The sequence below is a fragment of the Xyrauchen texanus genome, chromosome 7 (genome assembly GCF_025860055.1).
Source record: "Xyrauchen texanus isolate HMW12.3.18 chromosome 7, RBS_HiC_50CHRs, whole genome shotgun sequence".
Lineage (NCBI taxonomy): Eukaryota > Metazoa > Chordata > Actinopteri > Cypriniformes > Catostomidae > Xyrauchen > Xyrauchen texanus.
In genome coordinates, this window is record NC_068282.1 from 6,127,847 (window position 1) to 6,148,522 (window position 20,676).

Consider the following 20,676-nt stretch of genomic DNA (forward strand, 5'->3'; position numbering starts at 1 on the left):
AGTTATTGTCTGTTGTGTGTCGATTTAATTTGCATGAATCAGTTCAAACTTTGTTTCAATTAAATTAATCGATACACGATTAATATGATAAACGTCACTATTAATAAACATCCAAACATAATTGTTCATGAATATAATTATATTCAAAACATCATTAATGAACATCATAATTAATAAGCATTAATTTATGTAAAAATCAAACACATTAATAAACAATTATTTATGAACACTATTATTAATAAACGTAAGCATTAGTTGATTAATTTCCACGAAATCAGTTCAAACTGTCCATTTTGATGCAAAGAATCGATTCAAAATATCATGTCTCAAAATGTTTTACAGAAGTTATTGTGTATCATCTATTACTATTATTAAAATAGTTTAGTAAAATACATATAGGTAAATATTGCCATTATCGGTAATTACTTATATCGGCGCATACAAATTAAAATTAAATAAATATCTCACTTGAGTTTATTGAAGAATGGTCAGTGGAAAACATCTTGATTTATCTATAAATTTATATTAAATATCTTATTGCATTAAACGTACTGTATGGATGAAGGAAAAAGTCATTTTTAGAGCAAAAACAAATATTTATTAATATATGAAGTAATTAATATTGTTATTCAATACTTCATGCATAATAAGACAATATATTGAAATATATTGATCTAAATTTTTTTTGATAGTTGCAGTTAGAAGTTTACATACATTTAGGTAATTCAATTCTAAATGACTTTAATTCATTAAAAAACATTTTTTATCAATCCACAGATGTAATATTAGCAAAGTATAGTTTTGGCAAATCATTTACGACATCTACTTTGTGCATAATAGAAGTAATTCTTTTTTTAATAGTTCACTTTACTATATCACAATTCTAGCGAGTCAGAAGTTTACATACACTATGATAACTGTTTAAGCAGGTTGGAAAATTCCATAAAATAACGTCAAGCCAATTTTTTAGACAATTAGCTTGACAGTATGATGGCATATTCAACATTCAAACTTATTAACAGCCGATTTAATTTCACTAAGTTAATCTGTTCAGTAACAGATGCCCTTTGGTGGCGAGAAGTGTGCCCATTCATCCCGTTAGATCTTCAACGGTGATCTTGTTCATGTTTGCGATCAGAGAGTTTGTGTGATTCAAGAAAATGTTAAATCTACCAATACCAGCTGTGTGGATAATGGGTCTTAGAGCAGATGCGAAAACAATGATTCCTGAAAAATGGCATTCAAGCCATATCATTTGAGACTTGCGTTTAGACGCGAAGCTCAGTGATGCTCCGCACAATGTTCTGCACTTTTGCGAATGCTCTCAATAAAAATAAAGCTGTCTAGTCAGCACAACAACTCAATTATTTACACTGCGTCTTGTCCTGTTGCTCATTTGCAGTGCATTTAAAATCTACGTTCAAGCGGTGCAACGTGTAATGAATCCAAAATAATTACAAAGTGCTTTTCGCTCTTGTTCTACAGCTTCTTTTCTATTGTCAGGTGATGTTTCTTCAGTATTCATTTTCGTGTGCCACGCGAACAGAGCTAGAACATAAAGCAAGCATCTGGGCATTAAGACGGGTTAAAGCTTGCGCATTAGGATCAGTTGTCTTTGCTGATAGGACGGAGGACTAATCTAAGCGCCTCTGATTGGCCATTGCCGTTTCATGTTAGTGATTGGTAAGAATACTCAACCGCTGCCAAAACACTTTGTAAATAGAAACCATTGACGCAACAGGAGGAGACTTAATTTGAATGCTGTAATTATCAGTTTTCACGATTACATAATCGTGGCAGCCGTAATCGCAGTGTTGACAATCACTGATCGACCGGAGTCGAATGGATTATTTTTATGCTGCCTAAATGTGACTTTTGGACAGTCAAAGCGCTGGCATCCATGTAAATCCATTATAAGGACCTGACAGAGATCTATCTTCTTCTAAAAATCTTAATTTGTGTTCTGCTGAAGAAAGCCATTCATACACATCTGTGATAGCATCAGTGTAAGGGAATAATGAGAGAATTTTCATTTTTGGGTGAACTATTTCTTTAAGGATTTAGAGTTACACAGCATGGCAAGCGATACTTCCCAAAAGAGTTTGCATAGCACAGCATCACCATTCTAAAGGTAAAAATGCCAAAAAACTCACCAAACGTGGAGCTGTGCCACCAAAAACCAGGAGTTGAGCGTGTCTGGGAGAGAGCATTCTGGGAGAAAGAGAGAGAATGAGAAAACACAACATCTAGTCAAACCAATGCAAACTTGGTCTCCGATTCCAAAACCGCTATTGGGTTTACACCTGTTTTTTTTCTCAGCTTAAGAAAACAACATAACACAGCTGTAAAGTGCACATAAATCTTTCAGGTGCTGCTGAAAAGGTCCCTTTACACTCATTTCAACGATTCGGCCAAAGTGAGGGGTGTTTAGGAGTTTTTCAAAGAATTTAAATGAGCATGACATAAGACTCATAAGACCATGCTGCTATAATGCATGATAGATGTAAAAAAACGTATTCTTTTTACAGTGCTTGCAAGGCAGCACTGTACAGCCGTGGCTGTTTCTAATGTTTCTATGGTATACTGGAAAACAATGATAAGCATTTAATATATATTAAAGGCTTTTATTGGCAAAAACATTCAATATATGCAAAGAGTCAATATTTACAGTGTTTACTCTTGTTCTTCATAACCTCTGCAATTCGCTCTGGCATGCTGGATATCAGCTTCTGGGCCAAATCCTGACTGATAGGAGTTGATCACAATTTGTGGGCTTCTGCTTGTCCACTCGGCTTTTGAGGATTGACCACAGGTTCTCTATGGGATTAAGATCAGGGGAGTTGCCTGGCCACGGATATAAAATTTCGATGTAATGATCTCCGAGCCACTTCATTATCACTCTTGCCTTGAGACATGGTGCTCCATCATGCTGGAAAATGCACGGATTATCACCAAATTGCTCCTGGATCGTTGGAAGAAGTTGCTCTTCCAGGATGTTTTGATACCATTTTTTATTCATGGCAGTGATTTTGGGCAGAATTGTGAGAGAGCCCACTCCCTTGGATGAAAAGCAAACCCACACTTGGATGGTCTCAGGATGCTTCACTGTTGGCATGACACAGGACTCATGGTAGCGTTCACCTTTTCTTCTCCGAACTATCGATTTTCCAGATGTCCCAAACAGTCGGAAGGGGGCTTCATCAGAGAAAATAACTTTGCACCAGTCTTCTGCTGTCCAATCCTTGTACTTCCTGCAGAATTTCAGTCTGTTCTTGATGTTTTACTTGGAGATAAGTGGTTTCTTTGCTGCCCTTCTTGACACCAGGCCATTGTCCAAAAGTCTTCACCTCACTGTGCGAGCACATGAACTCACACCAACCTGCTGCCAATATTGAGCAAGCTCTGCACTGGTGGTGACACGATTCCATAGCTGACTTCTCTGGAGGTTGGAGGTTCACTCCTTGAAGTTCTTGATGATCTGGTAAATAGTTATTTCAGGTGCAATATTCTTTGCAGCAATTTCCTTGCATGTGAGGCCATTTTGATGCAATGATGGCTGCACGTCTTTCTTTAGAGGTAACCATTGTGAACAAGAACACAATGATTGAAAGCAGTCCTTCCCTCCTTTTATAGCAATCAATCTACTCTTATAATCCAATCAGAACGATAGAGTGATTTCACCTGATTAGTACTCGTTCACACTTTCCCAGGTGCTGCTGATATGATTAGTGAAATTATGTTAGCTGGTCATTTTGTGCCAGGGCCAAAGTAAAAAAAATTTGGCCAATGAAGCTTTTTGCATTTATTTAAAATGCATATGATCACTCTTCACAATAATCTAGAACCAATGTAAATCAACACCACACAACTGAAGCAGTAAACTTTGCGAAACAAAATTTGCCACTGCCAACACTTTTGGCCACGGCTGTACTGATAATGCATATTCTGGTTAAGGGTTTGTTCTAAACTCTTAACTCTAATTTTTAAACTTTTGCAATTAATTCTGCTCGACATAGGGCTGGGTATAAATTCAGATTTCCTGATTCAATTAGATTCTGATAAACAATGGTATATGTCCATTATAATATATAATGTTACATTTGAAAACAATTTGATAAATCTCAATACAAATATCGACAAAAAAAATACTACTAGTTTCAAGTTTTGTAGCAATTATTCAAGACAATTGAACAGCTTGCAATAAAGTAAGAAACGTAACAAATTACAAGCAATGGAACAAATACTGTAATAACAAAAGAACAAAAGCCAAGTAGCCTAAAACTACTTAAATCACTGGTCTTCACTGTATGATTATAATTCATAATTTTTAAAGCTACTAAAGTTATCCAGCCAAGAGCAGTAAGCGTTTTTCTTTTTATTGTTGTTTGATATTAACAAATTAACAACATACTAGACAGTGGCAGGTCTATTATTTTGATAAAAAAAATAAAAAATTCAGACTCTATTTAAATGTCGTTTTGCAGATAAATTCAACATTAGGTGTGCTATCTACTTTAGTTCTTTTGTAAACGTTATGCTTTTTAATTTAAGATTTAAAGACACCATGAAATTGCTTAACAAGTGCAGTTTTCTCTCCTGTGTTGATGCATTTCCTTTTGAAACAGGACATTTGGTCAGGACATATCTAGAAATCCACTGAAATTGCCGAGCATGTGCTTGGCTGGTTCATGGCCGGGGCAATCTGGAGCCCATCGTAAATCCGCCACGCTTTTCTTCAAATCCGAACGGTGATGTCACGAGTTAAGTGAATACATGGTCACTTTATGTGAATACCTTAAACATAAACAAACATGGCGTGCTGAGTGACTCCAGCCAGGTCTCCTAAGCAACCAAATTGGCCCGGTTGCTAAGGAGGGTAGAGTCACATGGGGTAACTTCCTCATGGTCGCTATAATGTGGTTCATTCTTGGTGGGGCTCGTGGTGAGTTGAGCATAGATGACGCGGTGGATGCGTGAAGCCTCCACACACGCTATGTCTCTGTGGCAATGCACTCAACAAGCCACGTGATAAGATGTGTGGGTTGAAGTCTCTGATGCAGAGGCAGCTGGGAGTCTTCCCCTGCCACCCGGACTGAGGAGAGCAATACGTGACCTCAATAGAATAGCCAAGTACTATAAACTGTAACAGTGAAACCGTTATTAAAATTGGTGTAGAAGATGGTGTAGAATTTTGACAAAGCATATAATATTATGTTTATGTTTTGATTGAGAATCCCACCAAACAGATAGCAGCAATCATCCTAAGTGACTAGCTGGAAAAATCCCCTTACTGAACAAAACAATGCACAAAATAAGATGAGAAGACTGTACAGAAAGCTAACAAAGTTGGCAAATCCAATAAATAACTGAGATCAGCTGCAAAGGACACCAAACACATGCGTGCATAATCATAACTCCTCTTAGACTCTTTTTTTCCTTTGCAATCTTTCTCTTTATCTTGGATCTCTGTAGAAGACGATTTTGTGAGTAGAGTGCTTGTTTCCCCAGTGTTTCCCCAAAGCCTTTGATGTCTGATATGTTTGTGATATAGAGTAATGAAGTACTTCTTGCTGCAGATGGTAGCTACTGTTGTTGTTTTGGAAAACTTTACATGGTGACTAAACATGATCACGCCATCCGCCCCGACGTAGTCGGTTCTTGCGTAGAGACCAGCAAGCTTTTGGTGCGAAACTTTTTTTCTGCCATTGAATGGCCTTTTCTGAGGTGGAAACATGCGGAACAGTTCGAGAATTCGCCCAGAAACCCAAACCATGTCGGTGGAAGACAACTTATAGATAGGCTTGTCCCTTTATTTTTAAATAGCCAATAGGATTCAGTTTATGTACAGCCATGAACCAAAGATTTCCACTTTCTAGTCTACAGCTGGTAAAGAGGAGCATTCATATTCTAGAGAGCATTTGATTGGACAAAACTGTGTAGTGCAAGATGAGTCATCAATATATTTGGTTCTAATTTTAAATTCTAAATTTCAAATCTGCTAAAATGTATTTTTGTCATTCAGGAGTACACTAGCATATAGATGGCTTCAATGCTAACAAACATGGACTAAATGCCACAAAACTCTCTGTGATTTCATGGAGACTTTAAATTTGAAAATATCCTGCTGACAAACATTAACAGAATGTTTAGCATTTAAAATGTAATACAGCGATGACGTAACCGTAATATTTGCATAGTGAATTACGATTGGTCTTCTTACCATTATTTGCATATCTAGTTTCATATGTTTAAATAATCATTCAGTTACCTTCACATAAAAAAATGGTGTTGAGTTGTTTGTTGATTCCCATAAACAGTTGAGTGAAAACAAATGTGCCGAGTGTCATTAGAGTGGCAAAACGGATCTTATGCGGCTTATCGCCAAACCTAAATCTTCCAACTAACTCTTTTGATAACTTGCAAACACTAAAAATATATTCAGCAAATGCAAATCTGCTTTCTTTTCCCACTCTTTGTCCACTGTGAAAGATACCTAAACTTCTCGCACTCAGAAAAAATACTTACTTTCAAAGAATTCGTCATAGTTGATTCTTTCAACGCAGCATGTGTACATGCGCAAAGCAGCTATCTTAATTTTCTGCAAAAGAAGAGAGAGACATTTGTGACACACATGATCAAAAAGCCACTCCATCCGGTGTGACCAAAAGAAAGAAAGGATGAAATCAATCAAGACACCACAGTTTGCATGTTTTCAATCTGGTCTAGCATGCCAAGCATATGCCACATAATAGGACAGACATGCTCAAGTATGAATGAAGTATCCAGTATGAATGGTCAGCTCGGATTACAAAAAGTTTGGCCCTGGTAGATGTTTTTAAAATCATCCCAGCAAAGTGTGTTTGTATATTTGTGATTTAAAGTCATGCCACCTTCCATGGCAATTTTTATGGCAAAACCAAATTGTGAAAAAAAACTAAGAAATATTTTTCAAATCTATTTCGATAAAGACTGGTTCGAATTAGTTACAAAATATTTTCAAAAGTGTCAGCTGAATAAACCAATTTCCTCAAGGGATAACCGATAACAATACTGATATTTTGCCACTTAACTTATTTTGTCATCAGATCACTGTTATATAAAGAGGTACAAATGCTTTTCGCTGTTCCAAAAAAATCATTTAAAGTATATCTAATTTTCAATACCTCAAAAGTCAAAGTCTGCTGGTTTGTTTCATTCTTTCCTATAGGCTACATGATGTAGGAAAGTGCGCCATTTATGGCATTTTTCTGCATTAAATGTAAGAACAAGACAGAATAAAAATGAAATATGAAATGTTCTTAGGATTGCCAAACCTTCTACATATTGTGGTTATTATTTCTGGATCATGCATTTGAATTCACAGAGTTTTTACAAAGTGTGTTACTAATTAATCAGGGTCCCGACTCATTTCAAGGCACAAATTTCCATTATATTTTTTAAGTGTTATATTTAATATAAAACAAGTCCATTTATCCAAAAATCAAGCTTTTATTTTGGTGTTTTTGATGGATGTTTCTCACCTCCAGATCTAGACATTCATTTGGAAGCTTGCATCACTTGCTGATTATTTATTTATTCAATTAAATCAGACACTTTAGTTTAATTATCAAACTAGGACATATACAAATTTTAATTTGATTAATTGTATATTCAAATATAAATTTTCATCCAAATAGGTCATATTCTGTGACATTCTGCATTTTTATTGCTAATGCTATTTTTATGACTAGAATAGAAGACAGAGTCAAGCGGCGCTTTGCTCTTCACATGACAAGCGTTACAGAAAGTGTCACGGAGCGGCGAAAAAGAGGACTCGTTTAGGTCTTATTGTTTTCTTTTTTTTTATGCAATTACTGTAGTTAAATAACTGGGGTCTCTGGATACTCTGAAACAATAAGGTAATTAAAATAAATTATGAGATATTCAATATCTCTTCATAAATTTGGATAATTTTAAAATATTTATTGTAGCATTGTACTCTCAAAGACATTCAGTGAGGCAAAAACACTTTCGTGTGAAGTTGGAGCTATTCACTCCATAGACTTTAATGTATTTGGCAGCACTGAAGCAAGACATGTGAAAAAATTCAACATGTATAAACATCAGTCACTTTTACACATTAAAAGCTCTTCTGTCCTTTTCTCTACCTGATGAACAAGGTAGACTCACATGCCTATGCTGACGTAAATTAACAACATGCCCCCCTCATTCAGTCAGCCGGTACATGTACAAGGCCATTCAGTTTGTTTAAGAATGAGAAGTTTCACAAGTGCCGCTTCTCACTGTGCACGCGCTGCTATAGCCAAGCACACGATTAGCCGCTGCTGTAATAATCATGAGGGTGTAAGCACCATTAACCGGTGATGTTGTTTCACAATGCGCAGCCGCCGGCAGTGATACAATTATACGAAATTGTGTAATTGACTCCTATTCGGAGTCCCGATTGTTACAATTGTTTTGTACATGTAACGGAACAGTCAAATTGTTTTATTACACTGAAATATTTTAAAAGGACAAATATTATTTTCCAGGACATTTAGGTATTTTTCTAATTTTGCATGACTTTTCAATGACTGGAAAACTGCAGAGCAAAATTCCAGGTTACACTGGAACACTTATTTATTTAGTTTTTTCCCAATCTGTATTTTCATGCTTATTACTGATATGCCAATGGTTTTCATTTGGTCAATAATTGGCCGATACATATAGGCAGACAATGCATCGGTGCATCCCTATTTGCCCCTCAGGACGACAAATGTTTTGATACAATAACAATATAATGACAAAGGTCTTTCAGCTCCAAAATGGACAAAAAAAGAATTATAATTGCACCATAAAAGTAGCCCAAACGACTGATGCACGGCAAGTCTGAAAATGTTCCATAGTTCCAAAATCTAATTTACACCTCTGCATATTCAGACTTGGATGGTCACTATTGGTAATGAAACACACAAGAACCAATATCGCTTGGAGAGACTGACATCAACCCTATCCCAATGCTTCCTGAATTTTGTTTGTTGCAAGTCTGAATAATGCAAATGCACATATAAGTTAATTTTCATCACACCAGGCTACCATCCAGCTTTAATAGCGTTGGAATATTGAGCACAAGTTAGGAGAGACAGGACGTTGAGGGTAAGAGGGGAGAGTTGGATGAGGACATGACTCAGGAAAGACTTGATGCTAGGTCTCCGTGATCCAATAGCTCTTGTATGTCATAAGAACTACCTAAAGCACCATGTCTCTGACATGGTCCTTTTTGAATATGTCACTCTTTGATTGTATGGAAAAGAGCAGTATGAAGCTTCTTTAAATAAAAAAATATATTTTATAAATATATATATATATATATATATATATATATATATATATATATATATATATACACACACTCACCTAAAGGATTATTAGGAACACCATACTAATACTGTGTTTGACCCCCTTTCGCCTTCAGAACTGCCTTAATTCTACATGGCATTGATTCAATAAGGTGCTGAAAGCATTCTTTAGAAATGTTGGCCCATATTGATAGGATAGCATCCTGCAGTTGATGGAGATTTGTGGGATGCACATCCAGGGCACGAAGCTCCCGTTCCACCACATCCCAAAGATGCTCTATTGGGTTGAGATCTGGTGACTGTGGGGGCCATTTTAGTACAGTGAACTCATTGTCATGTTCAAGAAACTAATTTGAAATGATTCGAGCTTTGTGACATGGTGCATTATCCTGCTGGAAGTAGCCATCAGAGGATGGGTACATGGTGGCCATAAAGGGATGGACATGGTCAGAAACAATGCTCAGGTAGCCCGTGGCATTTAAACGATGCCCAATTGGCACTAAGGGGCCTAAAGTGTGCCAAGAAAACATCCCCCACAACATTACACCACCACCAGCCTGCACAGTGGTAACAAGGCATGATGGATCAATGTTCTCATTCTGTTTACGCCAAATTCTGACTCTACCATCTGAATGTCTCAACAGAAATCAAGACTCATCAGACCAGGCAACATTTTTCCAGTCTTCAACTGTCCAATTTTGGTGAGCTCTTGCAAATTGTAGCCTCTTTTTCCTATTTGTAGTGGAGATAAGTGGTACCCGGTGGGGTCTTCTGCTGTTGTAGCCAATCCGCCTCAAGGTTGTGCGTGTTGTGGCTTCACAAATGCTTTGCTGCATACCTCGGTTGTAACGAGTGGTTATTTCAGGCAAAGCTGCTCTTCTATCAGCTTGAATCAGGCCCATTTTCCTCTGAACTCTAGCATCAACAAGGCATTTTCGCCCACAGAACATCCGCATACTGGATGTTTTTCCCTTTTCACACCATTCTTTGTAAACCCTAGAAATGGTTGTGCATGAAAATCCCAGTAACTGAGCAGATTGTGAAATACTCAGACCGGCCCGTCTGGCACCAACAACCATGCCACGCTCAAAATTGCTTAAATCACCTTTCTTTCCCATTCTGACATTCAGTTTGGAGTTCAGGAGATTGTCTTGACCAGGACCACACCCCTATATGCATTGAAGCAACTGCCATGTGATTGGTTGATTAGATAATTGCATTAATGAGAAATTGAACAGGTGTTCCTAATAATCCTTTAGGTGAGTGTATATAAAATGCTCTTTTCCATACAACCAAAGAGTGATACATTCAAAAATGACAAAGTTTTGTAAAGACATGAGTAAATAATGACAGAATGTTCATTTGTGGCTGAACTTTTCCTTCAAAATAAATGTACAGGAGTTGAAGTTTACCCATTTGTTGTATTTGAGTGGTCCGGTGAAGCCTATGGCCTCAATCAGTTTGGTGAAGGCCCCCACCTCTTCTTCTGTGGCCTGTGGGGTCTCTTTAACCGTACAGAGCTGGAAGAAGATTATGGAAAACATTTGCTATTAGGGCTATATAAAACAATGGCATACACATATGGGCATCTAGAGCAAAATGAAGATATACACAGACAGATAAGGCATATAAGGCATATAAAGGCATTTTCTCACCAAATCACGATCTCTAGCACTATGAAGATATTGATTAGAAACAATCAACTCCTATAAAGCCATTCTCACTGAGAGCAAACATTTGCATGCCAACAAATCAAGGTTTTATTTTTTATTTTTGGTGTGTCTATTTTTTTCCCCATTCAACCCAGCAATGAAATGACCAGAGCTGCATTTCCCAAAAGCATTGCAAGCTTAAGTTGATCGCAGAGACCGTTGGCGCCAAAAGTTTCTACGATCTACTTAAGCTTACAATGCTTTTGGAAAAAGCAGACCAGTAAAATATGAGATTAGGATCACGTGTTGGGAGCTACTGCCATCACCAAAACCAATGCAATTGTTGGCACTGAAGCACAGAAATCTGTTTTGACCACCAACATAAAACTATGAAGTAACTTCAGGAAGAAATCCTGATCCAGCATTGAGGACGTGCAATTTATTTGCATAAAATGTCTTAAAAACGGAAACATCTTTTCTCATATGAATTCTCTTAAGATGTATAAGATATTGCTACATCACTGCCTAGCATTTCCTTTTTAAAAACTTTTTGATCTTTCCAGGAACATACTACATCATTATGTATTCCATATTGCTGCATTTTTGCTTTTAATCTTATGTGGGTTCTCTTCACAAAATATATACACACCGATCAGCCACATTAAAACCACCTGCCTAATATCATGTAGGTCCCCCTTGTGCCACCAAAACAGCTCTGACCGGTCGAGGAATGGACTCCACAAGACCTCTGAAGCTGTCCTGTGGTATCTGGCACCAAGACGTTAGCAGCAGATCCTTTAAGTCCTATAATTTGCAGAGGTTGGGCCTCCATGGATCAGAATTGTTGTTCCATAGCACATCCCATAGATGCTCAATCAGATAGAGATCTTGGGAAATTGGAGGTCAAGTCAACACCTTAAACTCATTATCATATTCCTAAAACCATACCTGAACAATTTTTGAAGTGTATCAGGGCGAATTATCCTGCTGAAAGAGGCCACTGCCATCAGGGAATACCGTTGCCATGAAGGGGTGTACGTGGTCTGCAACAATCTTTAGGTAGGTGGTACGTGTCAAAGTAAATGCCTACATAAATGCCAGGACCCGAGGTTTCCCAGGAGAACATTGCCCAGATCATCACACGCCCTGCATTCTTCCCTTAGTGCACTCTGTTGCCATCTCTTCTACAGTTACACATGCACCCAGCCATCCAAATGAAAAAAAAAAGAAAACCTCATATCAGACCAGGCCACCTTCTTCCAGTGCTCCACAGTCCAGTTCTGATGGTCATGTGCCCATTGTAGACGTTTTCAGCAGTGAACAGGGGTCAGCATGAGCACCTAACAGGTCTGCGGCTACACAGCAACATACGCAGCAAGCTGTATTGCACTTTGTGTTCTGACACCGTTCTATCATGGCCAGCATTACGTTTTTCAGCAATTTGTGCAACAGTAGCTCTTCTACGGGATCGGACCAGACGGGCTAGCCTTCGCTCCCCACGTGCATCAATGAGCCCTGGGTGCCCATGACCCTGTCGCCGGTTCAATGGTTGTCCTTCTTTGGACCACTTTTGGTAGGCACTAACCACTGAATACTGGGAACATCCCACAAGACCTGACATTTTGGAGATCCTCTGACCCAGTCATCTAGCCATCACAATTTGGCCCTTGTCAAAGTTGCTCAGATCCTTACGCTTGCCCATTTTTCCTGCTTCCAACACATGAAATTCCAGAACTGACAGTTCACTTGCTGCCTAATTTATCCCACCCCTTGACAGGTGCCATTGTAACGAGATAATAAATGTTATTCACTTCATCTGTCAGTGGTTCTAAAGTTGTGGCTGATCAGTGTATATTGCAGCATCTATGACTTTGTATCACTTTTTTTTATAAATAAGGACCTTAAAGGAATAGTTCACCCCAAAATTTTAATTTGCTGATAATTTACTCACCTCAGGCCATCCAAGATGTATATGACCTTCTTTCTTCATGAGAAAAGGATTTAAGATTTTTAGGAAAGTATCCCGTTTATAGCTTCATCCAATGCAATTGAATGCACACCAATTTTTGATGGTCCAAAAAGCATATTTAGGCAGCATCAAAGTAATCCACATAACTCCAGCCGATCAAGTAATGTCTTATGAAGTTAATCAATACGTTTTTGTGAAAACAAATCACTAATTAAAACTCTTTAACTTTAAAGTGGTAAACAGAGCAGAACTTCTGAATTTTCACGTGGAAGCGCATATGTGACGACATCACGCAAGAACACAGAGAGGCATTGAGTGTTTACAGGAAGTGATTTGTTTTTAGGTTAATAAAGTTTTAATTAGCGATTAGTTTTTCACGCAAATGTATCGATTCACTTCAGGAGACATTACTTGATCGACTGGAGCCTTGTGGTTACTTTGATGCTGACTAAGTGGGCTTTCTGGACCGTCAAAAATTGGTGTCCATTCACTTGCATTGGATGAAGCTGAAATCCTAAAAATCTTAAATCCTGTTCTGATGAAGAGAGAAGGTCATGTACATCTTGGATGACCTGAGGGTGAATATATTATCAGCAAATTTTCATTTTTGGGTGAACTATTCAGTGTTTTTTCTTCAACTATGAATAAAATGAATACTACTGCTGTGACTCATAATGCAATCTGTAAACCTATATGTCTTTGTATACCTATGGGCCTTTGGGTGGGGGGGGGGGGTATGGGGTTATTTAATATTAAGGATATATTTATTGAAAAGACATTATTTAATAATGTAATGTATGAGCGGCTGTGGCTCAGGTGGTAGAGTGGGTTGGCCGCTAATTGCAGGGTTGACTCCACATGCCGAAGTGTCCTTGGGCAAGACACTGAACCCAAAGTTGCTTCCAATGGCAGGCTAGCGCCTTGTATGGCAGCTCTGCCGCCATTGGTGTATGAGTGTGAATGTGTGTGTGAATGGAACACAGTGTAAAGCGCTTTGGTAACCTCTAAGGTTAATAAAAAGGCACTATATAAGTGCAGACCATTTACAATTGAATATAGGCTAATTGTATTGTTCGCTTGTTATAATTTCTATTCTGAAAATTACCCCACATGAGGAAAAAACTATTAATGGAATTTTTGTATATTTTGGTTGAGGCAAGTCCCTTATTTTGAGCTTGTTTTTCCAAAAATATTAATTGTGCCCAACTACATGCATTCCTTATGAATGCCTTTAAAAACAACAACAACTGGTATTGAGGTCAGCCCAGCCATACTGCTCTGAAAAGGTCAAAAGTCATCAAACACTAACGGGCACACACCCCGCTCGTGCTGTGAAGAGCTCGGCATTGTGAGAGATTGGAGACGTCTGCGGTCATCCGGCAAGCCACTGAAGCCCTGATCTGACACACATCTTGTTCAATGGCCTAGGGAAACAAAAACATGACAAGTGTTTTCCAATCTAGTTTATAGTCATTGAAATGAAACAAATGGTGGTTCAGACTCCTATGTATCCCTGAATTGAACTTAATGTGACTACTAAACAAACTGATTAAGATGTGTGAAAGGATGCAAATGTTATGAAATACCAATTTACATTATAGGTATGATTCAGGCTTTAAAGATTTATGGCACAACATTGTGACAGCTTGCCATAGCAATATTAATAAAAAAAATATATATATACTTAATCATGCATAATCAAGCATCATTTACAGCAACCAAGTGAGATATACAGTAAAAAAAAAAAAAAAAAAACATGTACAGTTATCACATACATATTTACAGAACATACCTCTGATGTATATAGGTCAGAATGTATAGGACTGTTGCCTATCATTATGTTGTACAATTTCAAAAAACAGGACTTTCACGATGTAAATCATGCATCTAAACCACCATATAAAGCCAGTTATCACTTAAATAAATCAGGATAAACTTAAAATAACCACAATAAAAGCCACTTAAGTGATATTATCAGCTTTATGTGGGTATAACCTACCTTTCCGAGGACAGCTCTCGATGCTGACGCATTTAATATATGTCTAACGGCGGACTGCAGCGGTCGCCGATACATGATTCCGCTTAAAGTCACAATAATAAAGTATTGTGACTGTAAGGCTAGAATCAGTAATAAATATTTTCCAACACGTTGTGTAACTGTTTGTGTTCGTCCCTCCCCCTTCACAGCAATGTCAAAAGAATCTGTCCCGCCATTAAAAACGTCCGTGTGGAAAGCAGACGTGTGGAATATAGTTCCGATGCATGATGACAATTCGTTATAAAAGTTAGTAATAATAATACATTTATTTATAATGCGACTTTCTTACACTCAAAGTGCTACAATATTAAAATATAAACATAAAAACAAAACAATCAAGTTCATAAAAGACTCCCTCAAACAAATAAGTCTTAAGCAAATTCTTCAAACAATCCAGGGGGCATTTCTAATGGAAAAAGGAAGAGCATTCCACAGCTGAAGGAGAAAGCTCTTTCCCCCATAGATTTAAGTTTGCTGGAGGGCTGCTGAAGAGCAAGTGAGTTAGCAGAATGGAGAGGATGAAAGGGAGTATAAAGTGCAACAATGTGTCAAAGATACACTGGTGCTATCCCATGAACTGCTATACGTTAGAGTTTGAAAATCAATACATGCATTGATGGGAATCCAATGCAACTGCAAGAGCACAGGGCTAATGTGTTGACATAGAGAAGTGTAAGTAAGAACACAAGCAGCAGAGTTCTGAATATACTGAAGCCTATTTATGGATTTTGCTGGTAGACCTGAAAAGAGGGCATTACAGTAGTCCAGCCTAGAGGTAATAAAGGAATGGATAAGCCTTTCTGCATTCGCCTGAGAGAGGAAGGGCCTAAGCCGGTCAATGTTTCTAAGGTGGTAAAAGGCAGTTTTAGAAATATTTTTAATATGTGCATCAAGTGTCAGCTAAGCATCAAAGATAACGCCCAGGTTCCACACTTGAGAAGTGGGAAGCGCACAGGCTGTTATCAACCATCAATTTAGGATTTACGAGTAGCAATTCATAATAACAGAAAAATTAAACACAGTAAAGACATTTGTAATGTTTTTGAAAATGGGGCAATTTAAAAACATATAGCCTATAAATTTCAGAGTTATTTTAAGCACTAATAATAATTTACAATGTTTTGATCATATTAAATGCTACATTGGTGAACAGAGGCATAAATTGTGTTCGGTAGGTGATGTTTGTGTGTGTGTGTGTGTGTATATATATATATATATATATATATATATATATATATATATATATATATATATATATATACATCGATCAGCCACAACATTAAAACCACCTGCCTAAGGTTGTAAAGTATGTATACAGTAATATATATATATATATATATATATATATATATATATATATATATATATATATATATACTGTATATATATAGTAAATATTGTATAAAATCAGTGTTTGTAATCTCAGAATTTTTTTTGTACATCTCATTTGTCATTATTAAAGAAATAGTTCACCCAAAATGAAAATTCTTTCATCAGTTACTCACCCTCATGCCATCCCAGATTTAGAATATCAGATTTGTTGTTCATTACAATGCAAATGAATAGTGACTAGACATTTGAAGCTCCAAAAATCACAAAATAGCCACATAAAAGTAATCCATACGACTCCAGTGGTTATATCCATATCTTTGGATGTGATATAATAGGTGTGAGTGAGAAACAGATTTAACATAAATCTCCACTTTCACTTTCTGTGTGAAAAAATGTGAAAGTGAAAGTGGAGATTTTAGTAAAAAAAGTACATAAATATTGATCTGTTTCTAACCCACACCTATCATATCACTTTTAAAGATATGGGTTTAATCTCTGGAGTCATATTGATTACTTTAATGTGGCCATTATCTTAACTATGTTAACTATACTTTATAGTGGCTGTTAGGTTAACTATCCATTGAAGTTGTATTTTGTATATCATGGCATTGTATAGGTCAACGATAACCCCGCTCTTTAGATATTGGTATCAGCATCGTCCATGAAAAAGGCCATATCGTCCAAATATTTTTCATTTTAACACTCTTCTAAATCTTCTATGCAAAGCTTTGGGCCCATTTTTGCCATTCTAATTTGACAACACAGCTTCATTACAAACTTAAGCATGAACTACAGAGTAGCCTGACAGCGTCTGGTGAACAGCTTGCCAATGTCAGACAGTGGCATTCAGCTGGCAGACTGCTAAACAGAGAATTCCAATCATCCAAGATGACGAATGGGTTGCCCAAGTCTGCTCAGAAGATTAATGTTGAATAAGTACCTTACTTCACAGTTCCCGGGCCACAAAGTAAGCAAGGCTACGCATTGCTGCGTCCACAAATTGTTCAAAGCCATCCGGGCATCGAGGCGACTTCCTGCCTGGCCATATCCAAAAATCACAAAAATAGGTAATGCCCCTTCTGCATGATCGATTAAGAAAAATGAAACATGGAGCTCCCTCTGTATGGCACATACAAAAATGTACCAAAAACACTGGAGCACTTTGAACTAGGGAAGTTTTCACAGCAGGGTGTAGGTGAGGTAATGTTTTAGTTATCTTTGCATAGCTTTCTGAATGACTGTTTATGCCATGAGAGAGGTTCTTCCTCAAAGCTGTGACGTTTTAACTTTAATGTCACCAGGAAGGAGAATGTCACCATTTTTACCAATGAAATATTTATCTAGTGTGTTTACGCCTTCAGCAGACAGCATGAGAGGAAGAGAAGGGGTGCCATACAAGGTGGTATTGTAGCTAACCTATTTCATCTTAAAATACAGAGACAACTATAAGTAATATACTGTGGTGCTTTCAAAACTTTGCTCTGTTTGTTTGAGCATTCTGGCCAGAGCAACATAGCAACTATCTGACCAATGAAAAAAGGGGTAATGTGTGCAAGTGGACCAGAAATTACACACTTTTTATTACACTTATTATTATTATTATTATTTATCCTCTTTTTCTCAGTAGGTCCTCATAGTGGGACGGTTACTGTCCTCAATCCGGGTGGCAGAGGACAAGTCTCAGTTGTCTCCGCTTCTGAGACCATCAATCCACATATCTTATCACGTGGCTCGCCGTGCATGACACCACGGAGACTCACAGCATGTGGAGACTCATCCTACTCTCCAGAATTCACGCACAACTTACCACGCACCCCATTGAGAGCGCGAATCACTAATCGTGACCTGGCTGGAGCCACTCAGCACGCCCTGGATTCGAACTCGTGACACGAAATTTGATTTGTTATTGCCTATGCAGAACATGCCGATATTTGTGGCTTGTTGCCAGGGCATTGCTATGTGATTGCTAAGTTGTTCTGAGTAGTTTGAAGCATGTTGCTAGTGTTTTTTTGGTGGTTGCTTAGTGGTCCAAGTCAACATATGGGGCCATCCTTTGATGAAATATAGAAATATAATAGACTACATTAAATTATACATCTGTGAGATGCCACTTATATAGTACAATTTTAAAACTGAAAGTAAAACTAAAAATGTCCCACTAACTTTGGTCACACAAAAAAAGTTCTGCTTTCTGTTGTTCGATGCACATTGTTTACAATTGACAGTTTTATATCACTGATCCATCGGTCGTTATAGCAGGCTTTAAATAGGCTAAAAAAGGTGCTTATGAGAAAGGAATAGCAGCTAGTTTTTCCAAAGTTTAAGAGGTTCACGACACCTTGTCTTAATAAAAGAGTTCTGCAAATGTCCTGGCTCGTGGCTTAAAGTGATTGTTCACCCAAAAATGAAACTTCCCACATCATTTACTCACCCTCATTCCAGATTAATATAACTTTATATAATCTGCTGAACACAAACAAATATTTTATGAATATTTCAGCTCCGCAGGTCCTCACTATGCAAAAGAATGGTGACCAAAATTTTTAAGCTCCAAAAACAACAGAAAGGTAGCAGAAAAGTAATCCAAAAGACTCCAGTGGTTTAATATATGTCTTTTGAAGAAATTGGTTTTGGCTGAGAACAGACCAAAATATAGCACATTTTTCACTATATATCTTGACATCAGCAGTCTCCTTGGCAATCAGGATTTCAAGCTTGATTACACTTCCTGTAGCACCATCTAGCGCTCTGCGCATGCATCAAGCACTAGGAAAAGCAATCGAGTTTGAAATCATGATTGTGCTTATAGACTGCAATGGCAAGACGTACAGTGAAAAGGAGTTATGGTCTGTTCTCACCCAAAACCAATCAGATTGCTTCAGAAGACATGGATTAAACCACTGGAGTCATATGGAGTATTGTTAAAATATTAAAGTAAAGCACTACTTCTGACATCACTTCAAGATGAAACATTATGGGATTTATGGAAAACATCAGTGACTTAAGCACTGGAAGCCCCGCCCATGGTCCAAGTCAAAAGAACCAACCTTAAAGTCTCTATAAGGTTATTTTGTTTCAACTCAACCAGATGGTCCCGGCTCTAACATTTTTTTTTTATATTGTTTTGTTACTGGTGATAAACAGAAATCATTATGAAAGCCAATATTTTAAGTAATCCATAATTTTGAAGAGGGGGACAAAATGACCATTTTCGCCTGAGATTTTGAAAAAAACTATGAGTTAAAAAAACATAGAGAGGTGGAAGCCTCATTGCTTTATTTTTACACAGAGATAGATAGGTGTATTTCTAAAATCAGTTGACTTAAGCACATCTTGTTGCATTATATGCCAATGGTGTCAGTCCAAAATTGGAAAAAGCTAATTTTTGGAGTGCCCATAACTCTAGAAATATTAAAAATATCATAATATTCTTTTAAATTCTGGTTCAGAACTAACTTTCCTATTGTATCTTCATTTTTGAAGCTCTATATGGTTAAATCCTAGAGATATGGGGGCTGTCAATGTGTCTTCATTTGAAATGTATAACATTTTACTCATTTTCAGTGGTTGAAAACCAAATGTGGGACTCACAGTATGAAGCTATGAAAACACCCGGTAACACTTTACAATAAAGTTCCATTTGTTAAGATTAGTTAACAAAATGAAATGTTAGTAAAAAAAAATGGCTGATTAGCTGACTGCATCTAATATCACTCATATTCAACACATACAAACACATTTTTAAAATCAAAAGTTGTACAAGTTAACATTAGTTAATGCTCTATGAACTAATATGAACTATGAACTGTCATTTATTAACAAAGATCCATAAATACTGTAAAAATATATATTTTTCATTGTTAGTTCATGATAACTAATGCATTAACTAATGTTAACAAATGTAACCTTATTATAAAGTGCTACCAAAAACCCAATAATATTCTGACTCTTTGCCCATTTTGTCATAAATGTTATCCAGCAATTGCTCACCTGGATTGCCATATCCGTCACAGTATTATACCTTAACTTCTCTTAAAGCAACTATTGCTTAAGAGAGGTCATTCAATCCTGGCTTGACTCAATGAGAAAAAATTTTCTTTCAGAAAACAAAATGGGCCTTTTTCCTCGAGTGAAGCTATGGGCTGCTTTCTCCTGCTTGTTTGGATTAATAAGGAGTGATTGATGAAGACAGGAGAGGAAACATTCGATTCCTGCTCCGGTCCCGTTCCTGTGAGAAAAACTTTGGGAAAGAAAGCTATAAATAAGGGGTGTCGGTCCATGTGCGGTGGCCATCCTGCTCAGGCATTCCATGGGTTTGTGTGTGTGAGCAAGAAAGAAAGCGAGTCG

The 20,676-nt window shown here is 37.3% G+C and overlaps 1 protein-coding gene across 1 annotated transcript in view; it reads right to left on the bottom strand.

The window, feature by feature from the left end:
- Window positions 1–15,166, bottom strand: part of LOC127646624 (ubiquinol-cytochrome-c reductase complex assembly factor 1) — a 40,012-nt gene extending 24,846 nt beyond the window's left edge. Inside the window, exons 1-5 of the mRNA XM_052130383.1 lie at window positions 14,959–15,166; window positions 14,279–14,383; window positions 10,751–10,858; window positions 6,526–6,598; window positions 2,154–2,211 (exon numbers count right to left, since the gene is read on the bottom strand). Coding sequence (XP_051986343.1) covers window positions 2,154–2,211; window positions 6,526–6,598; window positions 10,751–10,858; window positions 14,279–14,383; window positions 14,959–15,033 — 419 coding nt within the window. The 5' untranslated portion in view covers window positions 15,034–15,166. The remainder of the gene's footprint in view (window positions 1–2,153; window positions 2,212–6,525; window positions 6,599–10,750; window positions 10,859–14,278; window positions 14,384–14,958) is intronic.
- Between the last annotated feature and the right edge of the window lie 5,510 nt (window positions 15,167–20,676).